Here is a 21,897-nt window from a genome sequence, read left to right on the forward strand (position 1 = left end):
CAGTGAATGAGAAGGCAGAAACAGCCCTCTAAAAAAGCTGAAAAGAATCAGAATCTTTTATACCCTCTCCCATCTACCTAAACTAACATTTTTGCATCTCGGATCCGACAACAGAAGCCACAAGGGAGTGACCGATTCGAGGACTACATCTTACTGAAAATAAAGTCAGTTTGCTAGTTATTTTTTAATTCACCGCAAACACATTTTACAAGATATACAGCAAACTAAGGGGTAGAAGTGATATGTCATTGCACACACAATACCTAAAATAAATAGATTATATTTATTTATGAAATTCAGTTGAGCCATAATATGGTAGCTTTCTATTCATAGTAGACTGATCACTAATCTCACCTGCCATAAGCACCGGCCTCATATATTCTCTTTTGATCATTTAGGAATGGAACAACTGATGCAAAACTTTATTCAGGTGTAACAATTGAGAGTCTAGTCCATGCTTCATACCTGCTTCCAAGGTCCCTCTGTGACGACGGCTCGCCTGCAGCTGGCCCAATGCCGGGTAATCCCTGTACTGGTTTGGCTTCCTGTACAAGTGGAACGAATAGAATGTTCATAAAAATATAAGACGAACAGACCACGCCCCTCAGAGAATATTTCCGTGTGTTCATAATATATGTGGAGTGCATATGCTCTCCTCATCATCCTTCTGCTGCATTAGATTAGAACTCAGCTGAACACTTGGAAGCGTATCAACACGAGGACAGAACAAATTTGATCTGATTTGGCAAGGGCGCGTAGATAAGTGATTTCAAATGGCAGGATGTAGCACATTGTAAGCTTATAATAAAAGGAAATGAAAAACTCATAAATAACGGGGATCTTTAAACAAAGCCATCCTATGGGAAATGATATTCTACTGAAAAACAGTTCCATGACTTAGTTGATTTACACATTCTAAAAAAGTGGGAGTTAGAAGCAGGTCACACGGTGAGAGAGGACTTAAAAACTGAATGTGGAGCAACATTTGGAAAAATTAAATTCGTAATTAAAACCTGATTTGCCTAATCATTATATATGAGCAGTTTTAGCACAACAACTTGTACTATTTATTGTATCGATAACGAAGGACAAACTAAGAAAACACCAAAAAATCTAAACGGACATAGCTTTCCAGATATCTACTCTGCTAACTATGACAAACAATGAAAACGGGGGTGTTAGCTGTTTAAATAGCAATTTAGTGCTAATTTCTGGGTATTTAAGACAATCGTGGGCTCTTTCTCCGTTTGTTCCATTCCACAGGCACATTTTAAAAATTAAAAACATACACATAAATTACATTTACAATTTGGCAAAAACCACAGAAGAACCAAAACACTAAACTAGATGCCAACACCGCCAGCTATGCCTGACAGAATTTCTGCTTGACCAGTTTCAAATGGTTTCTACTGGGTCCATTCTCTGGGATTTGTGATATCTTCTGGAATGCTCTGGGGAACAGTAATCTTGACTAGGTGCATCTTGACCAGTTGGCCTGGTTATTGTGATATTGGTCTTTCACAGCTAGAATATAACTATTTCTTCTGCTGAACATGTACACGCCAACCTCCAAATACAAACATACTGCAACTAGATTCAAGAGTAACCATTTGCTAGTGGTCAACTGGAAGTTCTACCAGGGAAACAGGGGCCGGGCATTCTCACACAGGTAACAACATTTACATAGACACTAAGGCTGAACAACAGATGATTTGAGCAACTGTGCGCTCATAAAGGCACATGTCACAGGCCCGTCAAGCAATCACTGCATGACGTAACGTCCCAAGCCATTCATCAGAGTATGACTTCGGTTGTCATTAGATGCAAAGGCACAGATTGGACACCGATCCAGCACCCTGAGACACTTGAAGCAAAACCAAATCCTGCTCCTTTTTGCAGACTTACCACTTTGTTAGTGGTGTTCCTTCCTCGCCATGAAAACCACCATCTCCCTCCCTTTTTGGGCATCTTGTCCCTCATTAGCGTTTCCACAGTGACCTGTGACAAATGCATGGTGACATAAATAACATAACTAAAAAAAAAACGAAAGAAACCAAAGTGGTACCTCAAGCATGCAAAACATAAATAGGTAAGCGAGCAAAGGAACGAAAACTCAACGTACGGTCTGTTGGCCATATATCTTAGAAAAACAAAGCATAATGGCATCCAATGCTGCACAGAAATAACTGAAGCATGAATACTTGAAAATATTTTAAGAAAAAGAAAATTAAGGAAAAAAAAGCATAAATATGAGTTAGTATTAATTCTGTAGACTACACACAGTATTAAATAGCGTTAGTTTATATTGTGTTGTTTAATCAATAACATCTTGCCACTTGTGTCTTTTTCACATGTTCGCCACCTGACCTGAGTTGGCTGTTGGTTGCACACTCTGACGCAGTGGTTAATTTGTAAAATAATAAGTGTTGGGGCTCTCAACAGGAGGCAGCTTGCACCAGCCTATTTCTCCTGTTAGCGCCGCCTAAAACCGAGCCAACTACTAACCAAGAAAGTGGGGAGAGGATGTGGCGTAATGGCCAGAGCTGCAGACTTCAGAGCTGGGGGACAAAGTTTGAGTCTCGGCGTCAGCTCAACATCCTGTGATTCTGTGCGAATCACTTAATCTCCCAGCAAATTAATGTGTCCTTAGCTAGTGCTCATGAAAAGCGCCGGAGTTGATGATTAAGTGCTGGTGCTGAGTACCATAATCCACCGGCTCAAATTTAGCACTGCTTTGACGGGTAATCTCACTCTTGACCAGTATCCCCAGTACCATTCATTTCACAGGAATCTCACATTCGAAAACTGTTCTTTTTCTTGATAGCTTACTGTCTAAAATTCTCAAACCCGACTCCCATCAACTCATGGACCATGAGATCTCTCATAACACAAGATATTTTGGCACACTCTTCCGCATAAAACAATTATGCTGGTTCATTGCCAGCATGCTGTTAGCAGTGCCCATTCATGCGAAAGGGTACGACCCATTTTAAGGTTTTTTATTAAACACTCAAGGGGATCTGTAATTAGGGAAATGTTGCAAAATGTCAGGTTGCTCTGCCACAAGTCGTCTAATTGTGTTGATCTTAAATGTAACAAATCAAATGAAAACGTTTATAGTAGGAAACACATTTTTAGACAAAGAAAACACATCTCAAAGATATTAAGTTGTTCTATCGTACAATGACAGAAAGAGATTCTATTAACTATAAATCAAGAGAAAAGAGCTAAAGCTCTTACTTAAGTCACTTACTGTGGGTGGATAACCTTTGCCCACAAAATTGCAGCCATATACAGATGTGACCCTAGGCAGGTGGGTTAAGCAGAGCAAGGAAAGAGAGAAGCCATACACCCGCCCTAGTAGCTCACAAATGCCACAACTTCCATTCAATTGATATAGAAGCTATGGGACAAGATACTGGATCACAAGGTGTACTGGAGTGAATTTTAACCTGGGGTCTCTCCTGTGCATCTCAAAAACATTTTTTAATCACGTTTACAAAAAATGTTAGGAAAGAAAATAAGTATTCGTTTTTAATGAATCTTCACTACTAACCAACATTTAATGTTTGGATCCTGCCTTTTCTGTATTGATGACGTTTCATTTGCTAAATTCTAAGCCCCCTGGTAGGTTCTGTACGCTACTGAAAATTGGTTCTGGTTCTCCTAAGGTCTCTGGTGTCTGCCCTAGGATGATCCACCTATATTTCTAATATATCTGAAATGATTCTCAGGTTCATTTAAATACAAATAATTTCGAACAGCTTCCCATTTTTATGTGCAAAGACACGGCTGCATTTAGAGAAAGAAGACAAGATTTTGTAACTAATTATAATTCATACCTAACTCAAAATTGACATCAAGCATTCTTCCGCATTTTATAAACAGGCCGTTCCACGCGCTTGCTGCCACAAAACTCTATTTCAGAGTGTTCCCTAGATTTTCTTTGAATGTATCTGTGATACGGTTGGCCTTTGCGGTTGAAAGTTGAATGACAAAATTTAGCATTTAGCGCTGGCTGTTGAACAGCTGGGGTGGTAGAGGCATCATTTCCGCCCCACAGGCTGCCCTCTGTTGGGATCTCTTGCGAATGTATGACGTTACAACGCATACATTTACAAATTCAAATTTTTAACGCATACATTTACAACGCATGCCTTTACAATGCAGTTTTTACATCGTAACATCCTTCACAACGCACTCCATTACATTGCATGACACTACATCGCATTTTTAGAAACTACCTTTACAACGCATTCCATTACATCGCATTATACCTTTACAACGCATACCATTACACCACATACCAATACATTGCATTTAAGGTAAGTATTGGATAGTATAGGGCTTATAATCACAGTTCTAACTCCAGGAGGTGCAACAGTAGGGTAAGTGTTGGATTGTGTAGGGGTAAAAATTACTATTCTAATTCCAGGGGGTGAAACAGGAGGGTAAGTGTAGGATAGTGTAGGGGTAAAAATTACTATTCTAACTCCAGGGGGTGCAACAGTAGGGTAAGTTTTGGATAGTGTAGGGGTACTATGTGTTGTAATGGTATGTGTTGTAATGGTATGGGTTGTAATGCCTGCGTTGTAGTGACATGCGATGTAGTGTTATGCAATGTAGTGTCATGCGTTGTAAGTGTAGTGCGATGTAACGGTTGCGTTGTAAAGGATGTTTCCCATCTCTGCCACAGAGGCATGGCACTTTGTGGAATGAACATAGTGACGGAAGGGCGACGACAATGTCCTTTACAGAAGTCAGGCCTCATGGCCAGACAACCATGCCACACACCAGGAAATCTGGTGAAAGCCCACAACTGTCACTTTCTTCACCACCCGAAATTGCTAATGTTCATTAAAGCACATCGCAGTCTTGTCCTTTCTTGGGGACCCCTGCCTGGATGGCAGTGATCCTCTGCCCCTTGGAGAGTGGGGGTGAAGAACCCGCTGCCTCAGTCAGTATGTCAGACTCTCTGCTGATGCCTGTTGCTACGCGAGTTATCAATGCAGCAGTATTATCACAGGGACTGGGCTGCAGGCAGCCTAGTGTATGGACTGCCTACCCGCAGAACCTTTGTAGACATTTGTAAAATGCAGAATTAGAGTGATCTCAGGGCGCGCAGCGTTGACGTCACTGACTCCAGCCCTTCGGCATGCAGGCCGACTGGTAACCTCCACCACAGCACTACCAGTAGCGCATACTCTGGTTTTCTCACAATGATAGTGAGAAATCCCAAATGCATTGACAAGCAGGGTCAGCAGCACACTGGCCCTATTCTCCCCCAGCTCTCTGGGCCCCGCTCGTTAGTATTGCCGGCCAGCAGAGCTCATCAAACAACCACCCAGAAAAAAGCTAGAGAATAAAAAGGTGAGGTAATTAAAAAAAAACTAAGATGAGTTGTAGGAATTGTAAGTAAAGCAACATTAAAGCTAGAGACAGGCTATGCTCTGATTGGGCAGAAATTGGGAGCTTGGACATGTCTGAAAGTCCACACGTGGTCAAATGCACACAGCCTACATGCTGGATTTGCATTTACAAGTTGTTACTTATGTGTGTACACTTATGTGGCGAGCAGATAACACTCTGTCTCATTTCTGTAAACGTGCACTGTTTAGGACATCAATTGGCTGCAGAAATATCTGCATCAGCTCAGTGTACATTTGCAGCCAAGAAACTCCAGTATCTTGCGATAGCTGCTGTCTTACACATGCGAGTCCTGATGAGGTGTGGTCTGTGCCTGAGCTGGATACCTACCAGTGCAGACTTGGTAGAGCCATAAGATTTATCTCACTTAGACTACCAAACCAATCACCAGATGGCAATGGGCCTGAATTAAGGGCATTTCACTTTCCTGGACGTCAAGGACCACGAATGCTCTGTCAATGTCTAGTCTGTGCGGTACTACCACTGCTCCTAGCCACATCAGCATAGATCCCATGCAGCTTGTATCAGAGGTGCAGTTTGATTGAAGATTGGCTCATGCTCATCCTGAAGGACAGACAACCACAGCCTGCATTGTAGCAAAACAAGACAGTGCTTACCTTTGGTAGAGGTTTTTGAAAAGCCTGCATCGCCAGAAGGAGAGGAGCTGCCGTTGGCCAATTATAGTATCTACGAATCAGGAAAAGAAAAAAACAACTCAATTTACAAAGGAAATGGAAAAAGATACTTTTTGGACGGATGTACGACATTACAACGCATGCTTTTACATCGCATGCTTTTACAACGCGAGTTTTACAACGCATACCATTACAACGCATAGCGCTTTGGGGTGCTGGATAGTGAATAGTTTAATTTACTATTCCATCTTCAGTCCCCGTGGACACTAGGGAAGGTGTTGGACAGTAAATTAACTTATTCCCTATCCTAGAGCGCCCCCCAGGGCAATGCATTGTAATGGTTTGCGTTGTAAAAGCTGCGATGTAAAAGCATTGCGTGGTAAAAGTTGCGTTGTAAGTGATGTTTCCCTTTTTGGACTTGTGGTAGTTAACATTTTTCCTATTCAGATCAGACAGATATTTTCAAGATCATTTGGTGGTCATTTGAACCAAGGAAGACTATGCCTCTTCTGTAGACCGTGGCTGTATATTGGCATGCAAGGGCCTACACGAGGCCTCAAACGATGAATTATCGCCTAAACATGCATTGACACGAAGGAGAAACTAGGAAGCATGTTCACACCAGCTACGTGTGCAGCTCTCTTTGCATCCTTGCTTTGATAAGGCAACTTCCTGAGCAGCCCTCGCCACCAAAGCAGTGTAAAATGTCTAAATGATGCAGAAGGCGGGTATGTGGGCAAAGATTACTATTCATTAGTGGTTTTTTGTGAATGCATTAAGTTTGTTTCTGAACTGCAAGTGAATCATCTGGCATTTTGGGAGGCTGGTACATCATGCTATTCTGAGACAAATATAGGTCAACAAAAAACTCAAGATTACGAAAACAAAAATTCACATTCTTTTCCAAATTTCCATGCTGGAAATCCAGCTGCTACATTGACAGCTAATGTATAGCCACGAGAGTCACTTTAACTGCTAGGGTGGCCAGTAATTTTTCAAACTGCTCTCGCCACATACCAGGCCCCATAGCAACCAAGCAAAAGAACTGGGATTTAATGTTTTATTTAGCTAACACAGATGAATTGGTAACAAGACAATTCCAAACGACTGACTTAGTACCACTTTCATTAGAATCCAAAACCTCATCTCCCAAATCTTACAAAGTGAGCAACCCACAAAACATTACTTTGAGCGGTACATACTTGTTTCCAATCTTCACAACAAGGTTGGGGTCATCGATGACAGCTGGGTTGTCCACAAACTGCTGGTATGTTATTATGTGTTCTGCAAATTTCTCTGAGGAAACAAAAAAAAGCACAATATTGTTAGGAAAGTCTCTTCTTGGTCTTAAAATATGTGGTATCAGTTTATTGGTATTATTTTAATTGACCAACTGTGAAGTTTAATGTATGAAGCACTAGGCGGAATAAGTCAAGCAAAGTTTCTCATGCTCAGAGGTACAAATCAGCGCCTGGATACCTTCACAGGTGATTAGCCACGCTCTACAAATTCACATAACATAAAAGAATATAACATAACAATCACTACAGCAAACCTTGATGCTATGTACTAGGAAAAAATCTGACTTCTCAGTATATCAAGCAAATGAGTGAATAACCGAGTCAGAGTGTGCAAGCAAATTTGTGTGTGCACTACAAAATGGGCACTTACATTGCAAACATATATTTAAAAATGTTCAGATGGATGGTAAGAACAAGTCTTAGAAAAAAAGGATTTGAAAGTACCCTTTTTTCAAAGCAAAAAATCAACATGTGCTTATAGAGCATAACTAAAACTGACAAATACTTTAAGGGGAAGGACTGGCTAATTGTAGGTTCTCTTGTGTGATTTACAATGCAAGATTGGCATACAGTGGAAATGATAACACCTATTCTGTTATTTTTTTTCCAGTGGTCATTCGGGTCAGTTGCCTAAAAGAAAACAAGCATTGACAAAGCCAATAGGTCTCATCTATGCAAGAGCTATGGGCTTTGCCAATGTGTGTTATTAATGTTGTACACCAGCGGGGATGCTGTTAAGCATGACTAAAGGTCACTGGCGTTACAGAGAGTGGAGTGGAGTGTCGTAGAGTAGAATGGTGAAAAGTGGAGTACAATGGCATGTATTGGAATGGCATAGAGTGCAGTGACAGTTTGGTGTACAGTAGAATGGCGTAGAGTGGACTGGTGTAGAGTGTATTGACATAGAGTATTCCAGAGTACAATGGCGTAGAATTCAGTGGCGTTTAATGCAGAGTTGTGGAATGCAGTGGCGTAGATTAGAGTGTGCATAGTAAAGTGTAGTGGCATAGAGTGGTGTAGTGCAGGGTGGAATGGTGCAGAGTAGAGTACAGTGACGTAAAGTACAGTGGGGTAGAGTGTAGTCATGCAGAGTAAAGTAGAATAGGGTTTAGTGGCGTAGAGTTGTGCAGAGTAGAGTGGCATAGAGTGGTGCAGAGTAGAATATAGTGCAGTGGTTTAGAGTGGAGTGCTGAAGAGTGCAGTGGCGTAGTGTGGTGTTATGCAGAGTAGAGTGGAGTAGAGTTCAGTGGCACAGAGTGCTGTGTTACAGAGTAGAGTGGAGTAGAGTGCATTGGTGTAGATTGGCGTAGAGTGTCTTGGGGTAGAGTGTAGTGACATAGAGTAAAGTGGTGCAGCGTAGAGTGCAGTGGCATGGAGTGCAGTTGTGTAGAGTGCACTGACATAGAATTCAGTCGTGCAGAGTAGAGTGGCTTAGAGTCCAGCGTTGCAGAGTAGAGTATCGCAGAGTGCAGTGGTGTAGAGTGGTGTTGAGTAGAGTGGCATACAGTAGATTGGCGTAGAGTACAGTGGTGTACAGTACAGTGCAGTGGCATAGAGTAGAGTGCTGCAGAGTAGATTAGCGTAGAGTGTTGCAGAGTATTGTGATATTGAGTACAGTGGTATAGAATTTGGCTGCTTATAATGAAGTAACGTAAAATGCAGTGACGTAGATCAGAGTGGTGGATAGTAGAGTGCAATGATGCAGAGTGGAGGGGTGAAGAGTAGAGTGGCATAGAATGCAGTGGCACACAGTAAAGTGGAGTAGAGCGCAGTGGTGCAGAGTAGAGTGGACCAGAGTTAAGTGGTGGAAAATGCAGTGTTGCAGAGTAGAGTGTTGTAGAGTGCCATAGTGTAGAGTGGTGTAGAGTGCAGTGGCATAGAGAGCAGTGGTTTAGAGTAGAGTGCAGTTGTGTAGAGTGCAGTGGTGAAGAGTGCAGTGTTTTGCATGAGAGTGCAGTGGCATAGAGTGAGGTGACGCAGAGTGGAGTAGCACAGAGTAGATTGTTTCAGAGTACAGTGAAGTGGCGCAGAGTGGAGAGGTGCAGCGTAGAGAGGTGTAGAGCCTAATGGCATAGAGTAAAGTGGTGTGGAGTGCAGTGACAGAGTGCAGTGGTGCAGAGTAGATTCGAGTGGCGTACAGTGGATTGGTGTGGCGTGCAGGGGCATAGTATTGAGAGTTACAGAGTAGAATGCATTGGTGTAGAGTGCATTGGCATAGAGTACACTATTGTAGAGTGGAATTGTGCAGTGTAGACTGTTGTGGTGTGAAGTGCAGCTGAGAAGAGAGCAGTGGTGTTGAGCAGAGTAGAGAAGCGTAGAGCAATGTGCCGTTGAGTGCATTGTGAAGGAGAGTGCAGCTGCGCAGAGTGCAGCAGAGTGGTGTAAAGTGGAGTAGTGAAGAGTAGAGTGCAGTGGTGTGGAGGGGTGCAGAGTGGAGTATGCATGTTTTGTTAGAACACTGCCATTACAGAAAGTGAAATCACCATAACATTTGCACAGACATACAGTTTTACTAATAAAACTATGCAGTGCACAAACGATAATGTGTGAAAATTGCACCACCTAGTGTACTGATTGTTTTGATCATATTAAAGTATTTGTTTCCAACACACTTCAGAATTAACAAAAAATTTGCTTCATTTGTGCGTTCGTAAGTGTGATATATTCTGAAATACCGGTATATTCAATTAAATATGTTGTGTGCTAGAAAACAGTCCATTCATACCCTCAGTATCCAAGATGGTTGTCACATAAATCGTCGCTGTTTGAAGCCAGAGAAAGAAAGATAAGCACCAAGCTCCTTCAAAAGACAGAGCCTAGCATCTGAAATCTGTTTTTGAATGAACAGTAAATTTGGCAACATAAGAACAAGATTTACAAGCCTCTTTCATGAAAGGGGCACTCGTCAAAGGGAAGCATACAAGGGGAGTTACTGTGAAAAGGCTTTGCTCCTTGGGAAGGACAAACTCAACCTGAACAACCTAAAACAAATAAAGTCAGCCTATAGAAAGCCATAAAATGTGAGTTACAAACCACAAAGCCAATAGTAAGCAACGCGTCGAATGCATTCACAGGGAAGCTTTCCGAATGTCCCCAAGATATTGTTAGCAAACCAGACAACTGAGCTGTCTGGTAGGCTTCGACCTAAAAGTATCTAAACTATGTACTACGAGGTAATCTTTTACATTATTACTGACAAGACTGTCTTCAAAGTTGAGGGAACACCAGGCTTACTGCTGTTTGGGAACAAATGTAGTTTGTGGTCCATTTCATTTCTGATTGTTTGAAGGTTGTGATATGTAGGAGACATAGTGGGTAACATTTAGCATGGGACATTTTCCATCAGTACCTACATCCTTATATAAACATATGTTCTCATGTCACTCTGTGTTTCAACAATCCACTCGTATAGACGTCCGCTATCGCAGTCTATATATCTCCGTACTCGGGAATTACACAGGATATGAGGTCCGCAGACCAGTGACTACGGATAACGAGTCTCACGACAAGCCAGAACTCAATGGGAGACATATAGAGTGCGTTAGCGGACGTCTATGAAAACAGAACCCTACTGTGGGTTGGAATTATCATCACGGAAAACGAATAGACATACAGAGAAGAAAGCCTTGATAAAGTCGCGGGACGATTTCCCATGTTAGCGGCGAAACACGTGTCGGCTGTTGGAAGATCCGAGGAATAAAAGAAAAAAGAACAAGAACTGATTTATCTATGTTAAATTTGTGCTCACACTTCGCACTGTGATAATTCTGTTACAACACTATCGTGTGCTGGGGATTTTTCTTCTGTTTATTCAAGTGGCTTTGACCACTGGTTTTGGGGAGATTAGTGGTTCTCCTTACCTTGCAGCACCGAGATCAAGATAGTATTCAAATATTGATTCTAGTGCTACTCTACTGAGTGGCGCCATTTGCCCTAATAACAATACCACTGGTCTTTAGCATTTGCAAAGATGTAGGACATTTCACAGCTGTGGTCCTTGCACGATGGGTCTTAGTAGCATAAATGTGACGCCACTCGGAACAGGGTTTTAAAATGCCCTCCTCTCTAAGAGAGAATAATAGACATGAAAGTAGTAAAGGACACTGCAGAGGACCATGGAGCTACTGTGGGACAGAAAGCACTGTATAGTCTACTGTATATAGCTTATGTATAAAACCATATGCTATTACATTTCCAACCACATTACATCATAGCTTGTTTTCTTTATGCATTAATATATCTTTACATAGTGTAAAGCTCACTATTAAGCAGCACAACACTACAGAGTGAAGTGTAGAAGGGGTGCCGTACTTCGCAGGAGAGTTGAGCTTTTATGGTAAGTAACAGGATAAGGGAGAAGGTAGAAGGAATAGGGGGATCCCAGTTGAGCTTGGAGAGGACGGTAAGGTGTACAGTACTAGTAGCAGTCTAGGGTGGGAGAAAGGTTTCAGCAGTTGAGAAGATAAAGGATGATGTGAAGGAGGATGGGGGCAGCAGTGCAGGTGGAGGGGAGGCAAAGACAGACATTTTTTACATACCGCAGCAATAGGAAGGGTATCTTGTGATGAGATGTTGCTGGTAGAAATGAGTATAGAGTTGTTTCCAGCATGGATAAGGAACGGTGTCCAAGGGATCCGTACCAGGATGGAGTCCCACATTGCAGGTGTGATAGGTGATATAGGGACAGAGGCTACTGTACACTCTGGACTAAGCTGTTAAAGTATCTCAATCAAAAGATAAAGTCAAGTGATTTGCACCATAACCAGTACTGTACCATTGGATTCATGAAAATCACAGATGGAAGAAAAGCATAAATGCTGCCTAAGGGCAACAGGCACTTTGATGGATATGACAGATGAATGGAAGAAAAGAAAGAATTACTTTCTGGGAAATGTTTGGATCAAAACTGAAGCACAATTATTTACATTGCAAATGTTGTGTACCACCACACTGAGTTTGTAGTTTCTGTGTCTAATTCTTGCCAAAGAAGTGAGCATTTCCGACCTTATTCTTAGATGTGTGTAGTTAGGTGAAGTCCACAGTGTGTGGTATATAAATGTTGACCCTCACTCACTTATAATTATAAGGCAAATTATAAGAAACTGAATACACCACAGATGCATTCTAGGATTGTAACTATGGAACAATAGAAGTAGATTAGGAAAGTAGGAGTTACACACAGAGTCATTCAGCTTACAATACACTGATGATGCTTAGAATAGGATGCCCAGCCCCCAAAGTAAAAAGAGAAACAATAGATGATCATTACTCAAAGGATAACCCACAATTTCAAAATATTTCTGAATTACTCATCTTTAAGTCAGGCTAGAGACATATTTAGATGGTCAACTCTTTAAAAAAAAGTATTGTAAAATGTAAAGAGGAAGCGTAGGATTTGGGTCATTCAGAACTGACTTTTATGTTTTTTGTGGTTAACAGCTGCTAGGATGAGCTGTCTAACAAGGCCAGGGCATTTTGAGGCAGTTTACATTGATTCATCTGTTTTTCCCCTACATTTTGGTTATATGCCATCACGTATCCATTTTGTTAGACTGCAGATACAACTTGTAATTGAGACCCAGTGTGAAATTCAAAACCATCGACAGTGTTGTCAAAGTCTGGGGAAAGGTTAAAAAACTACTTGGTCTTGGGCGATTTTCACATTACACACCGGTTTTTCAGAATTCAGATCTCCCAGAAATATTTCATGACTCCTATGTACGGAGCTGGTGTACATTAGGGATAGAGCAACTCGGTTGTTTTTTCTCTACTCAGGGAATGAAATCATTTGATGAATTAAAAAAAGATTATAACATCCCCAACAGGGATTTTTTTAAATTCCTTCAAGTGAGACACTTCCTACTAAAAAAGGGGGGTGGCTGTATTAAATTTCAAAAATGCCAAATCATAGAAAATATACGCAACAATACGCCCCCAAGAATTGGTGAGATCTATGAAAGCTTTAACACCTTACTCCCAGATGATATGGACAAACATGGGGTGGCATGGCAAATTAAACTAGAAGTTCCACCCAGCATTCCCCTTATTGCATATGATTTGTCACTTACTTACTTAATGTCCATTAAACTACAGGCACAGTTCTATAAAACATATTTTTCGCTGTATTATACACCGTATAAAATTGCTAAATGGGGGACAGGTAAGGGCACTACTTGCCCGCGATGTGCACTTCCCGCTGCAGACAGTGTGCATATGTTCGCCACATGTAATACCCTAACAAACGTTAGAAATGAAATATCTAGGTTTCTTTCGGACATTACCTGTGCTGGGATTAACATAACAACTGAAGAGATTATGCTGGGCATCACTAATAAAGAACGTCCTAGACAGGTTCAAGGGGTAATCTTCGTGGCAATGGCAATCTTTCGACTATGTGTCGCATCAGCCTGGCTCGATCCCACTCCACCATCCTTCACCAAATGGAAGGGTAGATTACTTGCGACATGTAGTGTCGAGGTAGCCATTTATAAACAAAAGGGGCGTAATATTCGGCAGAGAGGCATGAAAATTTGGGCACCTTTGCTAGATTGGATACAGGCGCATGGAATATAGGAATTGAAAAAGCCTTGGATAAATGCTAAATCTTCTAATCACCAAATAACGCAACTTAACCTTATTGATAATACTAAATTTTGTCTCATTAAATCATCACAGAAGGAAATGTATGATTAAGAGTGTATTGAGTTTTGATGCTAATTTGTTTTCTTTCTGTTCTCCTTTATTCCCTCCTTAAGGAATTTTCATTTGTGTAATGTAAATATCTATGTATGTAATAATAGAAATACCTGTCCTCATGGGGGGTGGGGGGTGGGAACCAGGGGATATATAAATAATATGCTGTAAAAATCTGAATAAAAAATTGGTTAAAAAAAAAAAAGAGACCCAGTGTGTGTTCTTTGATGTATTTACTTTGCTGATACAATCACATTTTAATTGCTGATTCATGAGTTTCTTGTTTAGGAAATGCAAGCTGTTTGGATGCCTTAGCCAGTCAAAAGGACAGTGCTATTCACTAATCGCCTTTGCATATTCATTTGTTTCACTTTGTTGTCACAATAACATGTTGGTGGATGTATGGCTTTTTCTTTATAAAGTAGTGACATGCATATATGTAGGCATTCCCAAACATGGAAGAAAAATACAGACCATTTGTCAAGTGTATCCGCAAGGTAACAGTTTCCTGTGTATGCGTTTTAAAAATTAACACCGTAGAATGCAGCCTTCATCATCTCAATCTTCTCCATAATACTGTTTTTGAGGGTAGCATTAAACTCTGCGAATGCAGTTGTTCAGAAATGTGGCTCTAAATCAGATAACCTGGATTCAATATTGCTGTAGCCAAGTTGTTATTTTAATATGGCTTTCGTGTTTAGGACAACACAGAGAAACCTGCATAAAGTTGCCCTACTATTACCAAAGCCTTCTCCTAACAAAAAGCCGGATCTATTTGCTTTGCAAATTCCTTTTTCTATGCGAGGATGTTTATACACATACAAAATAAATCAGGAAGGATTATAAAGTGTGCTTTTTAGGTTGAGCCTAGAGTCAGCCTGCATGCGCTGCTCTGCGAGGCATGCTGTATTCTCTCTGTGGAGATAGAACACACCCATCACACGCCCATCGCTTTTCATTGGTTGATTGGACCGCCTTATAAATTCCACAGTTTTCGTTTGTGAATACAGGACATTTGTCCCGCCTTGTGGCTGTTTTGTTCCTGCCCTGACAACTGACCCTGCTACATTGATACTTTTGACGGGGGCCATATGTTTTGTTTGCGTGGACTACTTTCTCTTTCATAACTCTCCTCTCTGTGTGCCCGCTGGCACACGGCGCTGCTTGCAGTTCTCTTGGAGAGATACCCCACTCATTCATTGAGTAATAATCAGTGACCTTAACAAGTCGACAGCAATCCAGCTATATAAATGCCTCCATATCTATTTACCCCCTTCATCACAGCAAATTGATGGAGGGTGGTGCTAATCATGCTGACGCTCTGCCGTCTTAAAAGTAATGGGTGAAGTTATGGGAAGGTCACCTCTGGTGCAGCCAAAGTGACAATGCCTTCAGTCACAACAACAGTCCTACACGCAGGACCACCTTGTCTAGTGGGTATCCTCTGTTTGCTGTGGGTAATTATCCCAGAAGTGGATCGAGCCAGAATAGAATTGCGGCTGGCGAGAAATTCAAGAAGCTGCCTTACTTCAAGGGCAGAAAGCCACACTCTCGGTTTATTCATGCTAGAAGTGCAGAAACTAGAAATATTCACACAGCATTTTCTGTTGCGTTGTTGTATAACAGCACGATAGACGCGGGTGAGCTTTTCAAAGCTTGTCCAGGCTCGCGCCAGATGCCTGACTCAGCTCGGGGTCCTCTGGGACCATCCAGCCCCAAACCAAGCGAGCTCTCCTGTGGCCTCTGCCTGCCACCCACACTATAACCGCAGGTGCTGAGAATTATACAAAACTTTTTAACCTATGATGTACACAGGAAAGCAAAAGATACACTGATCTAGCGGCTGAACGGCACAATATGAAACCAATAAATCTGGGATTTAAACCGGCTTTTCCGATTGACCAAATTATGGGATTTTATGAAACTCATTTATTTCACTGTACTTCCGTTTTCCTCATTTTTGCACTTGAAAGCCGGTAGCAGTATGTGAGTTCATAATGTGTGCTACAAACACTCACTCCCCTTGTGTCTACACTACAATGTTGTTTCATGAAATAATCTCGACCACATATAAAACGCATATAAAACGCACAGACTAACTGACTTGCCTCAATTCAGTAACAGCATTGTCATTTTGGCTCTGTGGGGAGGCAGGGATCTTTTTAAGTTCATAATTAAAAACTGCCACTTCTAGTAAATGCCTCTCGATGCAAGTTCAAGATATTTGCTTTTTTGAATTTTGAACAGTCTTTTCATATTTTGACATGGTTTTTGTTACACCATTTACCTGCCAAACATTTTGAGGTCTAGCTCTTACAGCTCAGCCAGACCCTCGTCGCTCTCTGTTATGCTGTGGCTCGCTCCACTAAAGCACGATGGATAAGGCACTGGTATTGCTGATAATGATTAGCATTACCATGTGTATCAAAGAATGGAACTCTCATGTGCAGTACTCCATAAAATTGTTGATGCCACATTTATTGTTTAGAAAGTAAAAGAATACACATTTTTTAAAACCTGTATATTTCTTGCAACACCATCGTCTTTTGAAAGTTATGTTTTTTTAAATTATTTATGTAAACCGATATAGTACATAATTAAGTGCATATTATCTGTGATCAAAAGAGCCTGCTGCAAAAGGGAGGGGTTGATTCCAAGAGGGCTGGAAAAAGCAGACCCTTGTATAGGTTCGGAATTATAAATTGGGTCGACTTTATTACACCTGGTAATTACCAGATATGAAAAAATCCACAGTCCCTATTAAATGATGGCAGGTCAGAGCTGCAGGAATTACCATAAGAAAAATGCATGGTAACTATCGAACCATATGGAATATGGTCCGGAATGTACTAAAATCTGTGCGTTATGCCCTATGTTTAGGGCAAAATGTCTAACATACACAATAAATCCTTAACTCTATGGTGTCAGATTGTATTGAGTGCGATAAATAGTGAATAACCCTGAGAAGCACTCGTACTACGAGCATAACTAGGGCCTTCTCTTGCTCACTACAGCCAGCTGTAGGCACTACCACTTAAAGTACGACTGGATACGTATCTATAATGCACATTAACATGTTAAATTTATTATGTGTCTGTTTTCAGTATATGCATGCTTTCTTTAGCTTTCTTTAGTGGAACACATTGTTTGGATTTTTTGTTTTAATTTTAATTTAATTTAGCTTTGTTCACCTTATATCATTTCACACATATTTTTGCTCGCCCCCCAAAATACTCAATACAAACGGGCCATTTTCACAACTGATTTTAGTCTCTTTTACAAATTTTCCGACACTCAGCTACTGCCATACATATGTGGCTTTGCAAAGCAGTAAAACTTTGCTTGTTTTAAAAAAAAATGTGGTAGGAGATAAATGTTTACTGTTTTTCTAATTTTCTTAGCCTTCTGCCTACTTTGGTTACATTATATGCACATTTTGTTCAAGGTGAAGCATTGCTTTTAGCCTCCTTTACCAAAAGCAAATTACATACTTTGTTGCAATTCTCGTGTCAAACACAAAGCCCTATCTTCAGAGCTGGATTTTGTTATGTGTTACCAATTTACCCATTAACAGCAGATGCCATGAAACTGCATCTTGGCCCATAATAAGCTGACAATAGAAGCTTGGGCAGCACTTTTACGCCTTTCTGTTGCTTCATGGCTCCGAAGTGACACAGAGGAGGGAAGGTACATGATTTTATATGTTAGCTCATAGTACTTTGCAGTCGCACACAAATATTATAGTGCTGTTCAGGTGCGCTTCTTTCTGTATGTGCATTAAAAACGCCTAGGAATGTGTCTATAAATGTTTCCTAAGGCTAGCATGTATTCCTGAATCACACTGCATGACCCAGTGTGTAGTAATTGTATAGCTCTCCAATAATAGGCAGCACAGCACCCAGGATAAAGTGCTGCATAGCTAAACACTTATAAGGTCCCAAAGGCCAGCCCAATTGCATTGCATATGCTTGTTTAACTGATGGGGGGACTTTAGAATTTAATTTACAGTTAATTTAATTATTAGCAGTTAATTACATATTATCATCAATTTCCACTCTGCAAATACATCTAAGGCAGACTACAGTTTCAAATTTGTTTCTAGGATTTACCTTTTGTTATTTCTTTGTTGTCAATGAGACCTCCACAGAGCGAAATGGCGATGGACGGCAGGTCTCTTATTCCATCCGAGATGCTTTCCACACCGCTGTCGGCCCCTGAACTTCCGACAGACTGGGGAGACTGGTTATTTGATCGGGCTCCATTTTCAGTCCCAATCTTTCCGGGTACAAGATGTTCACCACTGGAAAATAGATTTTCGAAGGTTGCTTTATTCCTTTAACCAATGTGTAGAGATTCAGACATACGAGGAACCATTAAGCTATTTGTTAAAATGTGTCTCAACTGTATAACGTTATTTTAAAATACCTTCTTCAGACACAAATTGACTTAATTTATTTTAGAAGCAATACCCAGCATTGTGCTGGACCTATGAAAGAAGATTCTGCGGAAGTAGCAATTTTCCTATTTCACCAGAGCAACCATTATGGTGAGTGAGTAAGGACTCTTCTTTTGTGCATGAACTTCAGCATCACTCTGTCGTTTATGTGCTATAAATGCACGCTTACAAATCCCTGTGCTCTATTAAGGATTGGTCGTCAATGATCCTCAAGGCTCATGTATTTGAGGTGCCAGGTTTATACATGTCGAGGGATGCAATTCTGACACATCATTCCTTGTCAGTGCTTTTTCACAATGTGTTTTATTTTGACCAATCCCGTTTTTCAAACTGACCCGTATGAAAGTAGGTGATCATTTCGCAGACAGCATGACAACACCCAGAAACACACTCTCAGCTACAATCCCACGGATGTGAAAGAATCCAAAGGCTACAACAGAAATACAGATAAACCAAAATCTGGGGACTCAGCGCCAACGAGTAGGTTTATTTTTATTTTCCTGTCCACTACTTTTTTTTAATAGGAGTATCAGTGTCCAAGGAAGGGCGCTTCCCACTAGTCAAGGGAAAGGGGAGGGTGTGTAGTCATGCATGAATGCATGTTTCAGTGCTTTTCAGTAGTCTGGGGAGACCAGTGCCGGATTAAACCCTGTGCAGTGCCTCCCTTGCAAATTATCTCCTAATACCCAATGCACCGGATATTTTTTTTTCAAACTGACAGCTGCCAGAAGATGAGCTTTTAAGAGACAGTTATGGGAATCTGATGTCTCTGGTTGATGTACTTTAAGTTGTTAATGGGTACATTACATTAATATAGTATTCTCTCTGTAGAGTATTTAATGTAAAGACTTTGGGCCAGATGTAGGTAATCCCAGATTACCGATTCTTAAATACCGAATCATACCGATTCAGTATTTAAGAACAGGCAAATGGGATGTAGGTAATTTTTCTTTAAAAATTACCGAATCGGTAAGTTTCGGTAATTACCGAATCGGTATTTACCGATTCGATAATTGCCATTCATTCCTATGGGCCTGGAGGCCCATAGGAATGAATGTCAATTACCGAATCGGTAAATACCGATTCGGTAATTGGGGGAAACATTGAAGGGTGGCAGGGTGTCACTTTGACACCCTGTTGCACCCCTCAATTCTGTATGGGTGCACATGTTGCAGACATGTATGTCTACAACATGGCACTGTTGGAAAGGCAAAAAAAAATGCTTTTTCAAGGGTTTTCATTATTTACCACCAACTTCTAGTTGGTGGTAAATAACAAATCCTTAACTGAGGAATGCACTAACTTGAGTGCTTCCTACATTCTGGATTCGGTAATTTACCGAATCGGTATGTTAAGAATTCGGTATTTTACCAAATCCTTCAATTACTGATTCCTTAAAAAATGCCACCTACATCTCAAAAACCCAATACCGGTCGGTAGCGGACGAAATTCGGTAATTTCGGCCGTTACCGACCGGTATTGGGCGACCTACATCTGGCCCTTTTTTCTTTGAGTTGATTCATTTTTTTCTATCCTTTGGAAATAATGTTTAAGAAAGCTTGATTGTAATTTTCTTTCAGGATCAAATCAATATTTTTTTGATCTGTTGTCGAGGGGCCCCTAAAAGGAGTGGGGTCCATAGGCCAGTGCCTACTTTGCCTATTTGCTAATCCAGAAATGGGGGAGACCCATGTTAGCCAGTAGCTTTCTCCTCTTTCTACCGTTACCCGCTTCCTTTGCCCATGGCGGGAATTTTAAATTTGAGTGGGAATCTTGTGTCCTACCATACCACCTTCTCCTGGTATCTCTCCTCTCTGTCTCAAGCGTAAAACCCCTGACAATGAAATGATGAATCTGAGACTTGAACGAAGGTTCAGGTCATGACGCGTGATCCAGAAGACAGAGCCTGGGAGTAACACTTTTTTAAAGGTGGCGCGTCCGGGTCCCACAAGTATTAAGCGACTTAGAGGTATCGTTGGGCATCATAGGTATGCTTGAGGCATCTTAGTGTGAAATTTAGGATAACACACAAGTTTAAGAAAAATGCTACATCTCACGACAGACCGTAGGGCAGAATGCCCCACCTTCAGCGGGGGGGGGGGTTGCATCAGGCTCCACTTGACGCAAGGATGAAAAAGCAGAGCTATTTCATAATTGTGCTGCAAAGCTGAAACCTCAAATGTGAAATGCATCGAACTGTTGCTTGGACCCCAAAGGTTCCAGTGCAGCCTGTTAATATTAATGAAACTTCTAAATCACTAATACAGGCATTCCAAAATACAGAGGGTTGATGAATTACGTCAAGATACTCAAAATATGTATTTATTGCCTTTAAAACAATCCACACAGGGCTCCAGCAGCTTACTCGATATCCAGAAATATGCATGCCTGTTATCCATTTCTTCCACTGCTCAGAAAGACATTGTAATGCCCTCTGAGTGTGTCAGAGCCAGCTTCATAATATTTTGCTTATGGGTATATTATGGCTGTATTACTCTGGCTCTGCCGCTGATTTATCACTAATGCACTTCAGAATACTGAGGCGTTTTTAGCATGGATCTGCTCTTATAACATTCGGACATGGGGTGTCACTGTTGTGCAAATTAAAAGTGTCCAGCTAGTGTACTGAAAGGAGAGCCTATGCTTTGGTCAAATCCGATATTGCATTAGAATGTATCCGCACAAGGTTGAGAAAAACTCACAAAACGCATTTATTAAGTCTTTAGTTGCTACTATTTATACTGCGAAAACGAAACAATCGCATCAATATTACAAACACTGGTACATCACAATTCTACATGCAAGAGTGGGGAATGTTTCAGATCCCTTCAGATGGGAAAAATCATGGAACACAGCTAACGGTTTAATAATTTGACAACAGCGCCACCGAGTGTCAGAACTTTATACAAGTAAAAATTACTGATGAGGAAGAACTAGCAAAAGCATTTCCACAAAAAAATCGAATTTGAAGTTCATAGGGCCTAATGTACAAAGAATTCAGTGGTGGTCGCAAATTGCATACTTACTTTTTGCGAATGGAATCGGACTTTCCGAACCGACTTATGTAGTAATAGGTTGATTCGTAAAATAAGGAATCATAGGGGGATATGTTCAATAGAAGTGGCGGAGCGCGGCGTTAGCCGTCCTGGCTTAACGCCTCACTCCGCCACTTCTGAAACGCAAGGCTGCACCATATTTACAACGATATGGTGCAGCCTTGTGTTTCCCCCGCGATGGCGCTACACTTAGCAGTGTACTGCCAAAGCAGGCTCCGTTGTTAATGTGTAGGAAGGTGTCCCTTCCTGCACATACACAATTCTAAAATGCAATTTTGTCCATTTCATGTGTGCTGCTTCATGTAGCATACATGAAAGTGACAAAATTG

General features: G+C 41.1%; 1 protein-coding gene across 5 annotated transcripts in view; it reads right to left on the reverse strand.

Annotated features, from left to right (window-relative positions):
- LPIN1 (lipin 1) overlaps positions 1-21,897 on the reverse strand; it is a 478,422-nt gene that overhangs the window by 40,841 nt on the left and 415,684 nt on the right. For all 5 annotated transcript variants that reach the window (XM_078647786.1, XM_078647790.1, XM_078647788.1 and 2 more), the window contains 5 exons: positions 18,166-18,356; positions 7,265-7,358; positions 6,045-6,114; positions 1,906-1,998; positions 466-545 (listed from right to left, as the gene is read on the reverse strand). In XM_078647786.1, the coding sequence (XP_078503912.1) occupies positions 466-545; positions 1,906-1,998; positions 6,045-6,114; positions 7,265-7,358; positions 18,166-18,356 (528 nt within the window). The remainder of the gene's footprint in view (positions 1-465; positions 546-1,905; positions 1,999-6,044; positions 6,115-7,264; positions 7,359-18,165; positions 18,357-21,897) is intronic.

This window comes from Lissotriton helveticus, chromosome 6 (genome assembly GCF_964261635.1).
Source record: "Lissotriton helveticus chromosome 6, aLisHel1.1, whole genome shotgun sequence".
Taxonomy (NCBI): Eukaryota; Metazoa; Chordata; class Amphibia; order Caudata; family Salamandridae; genus Lissotriton; species Lissotriton helveticus.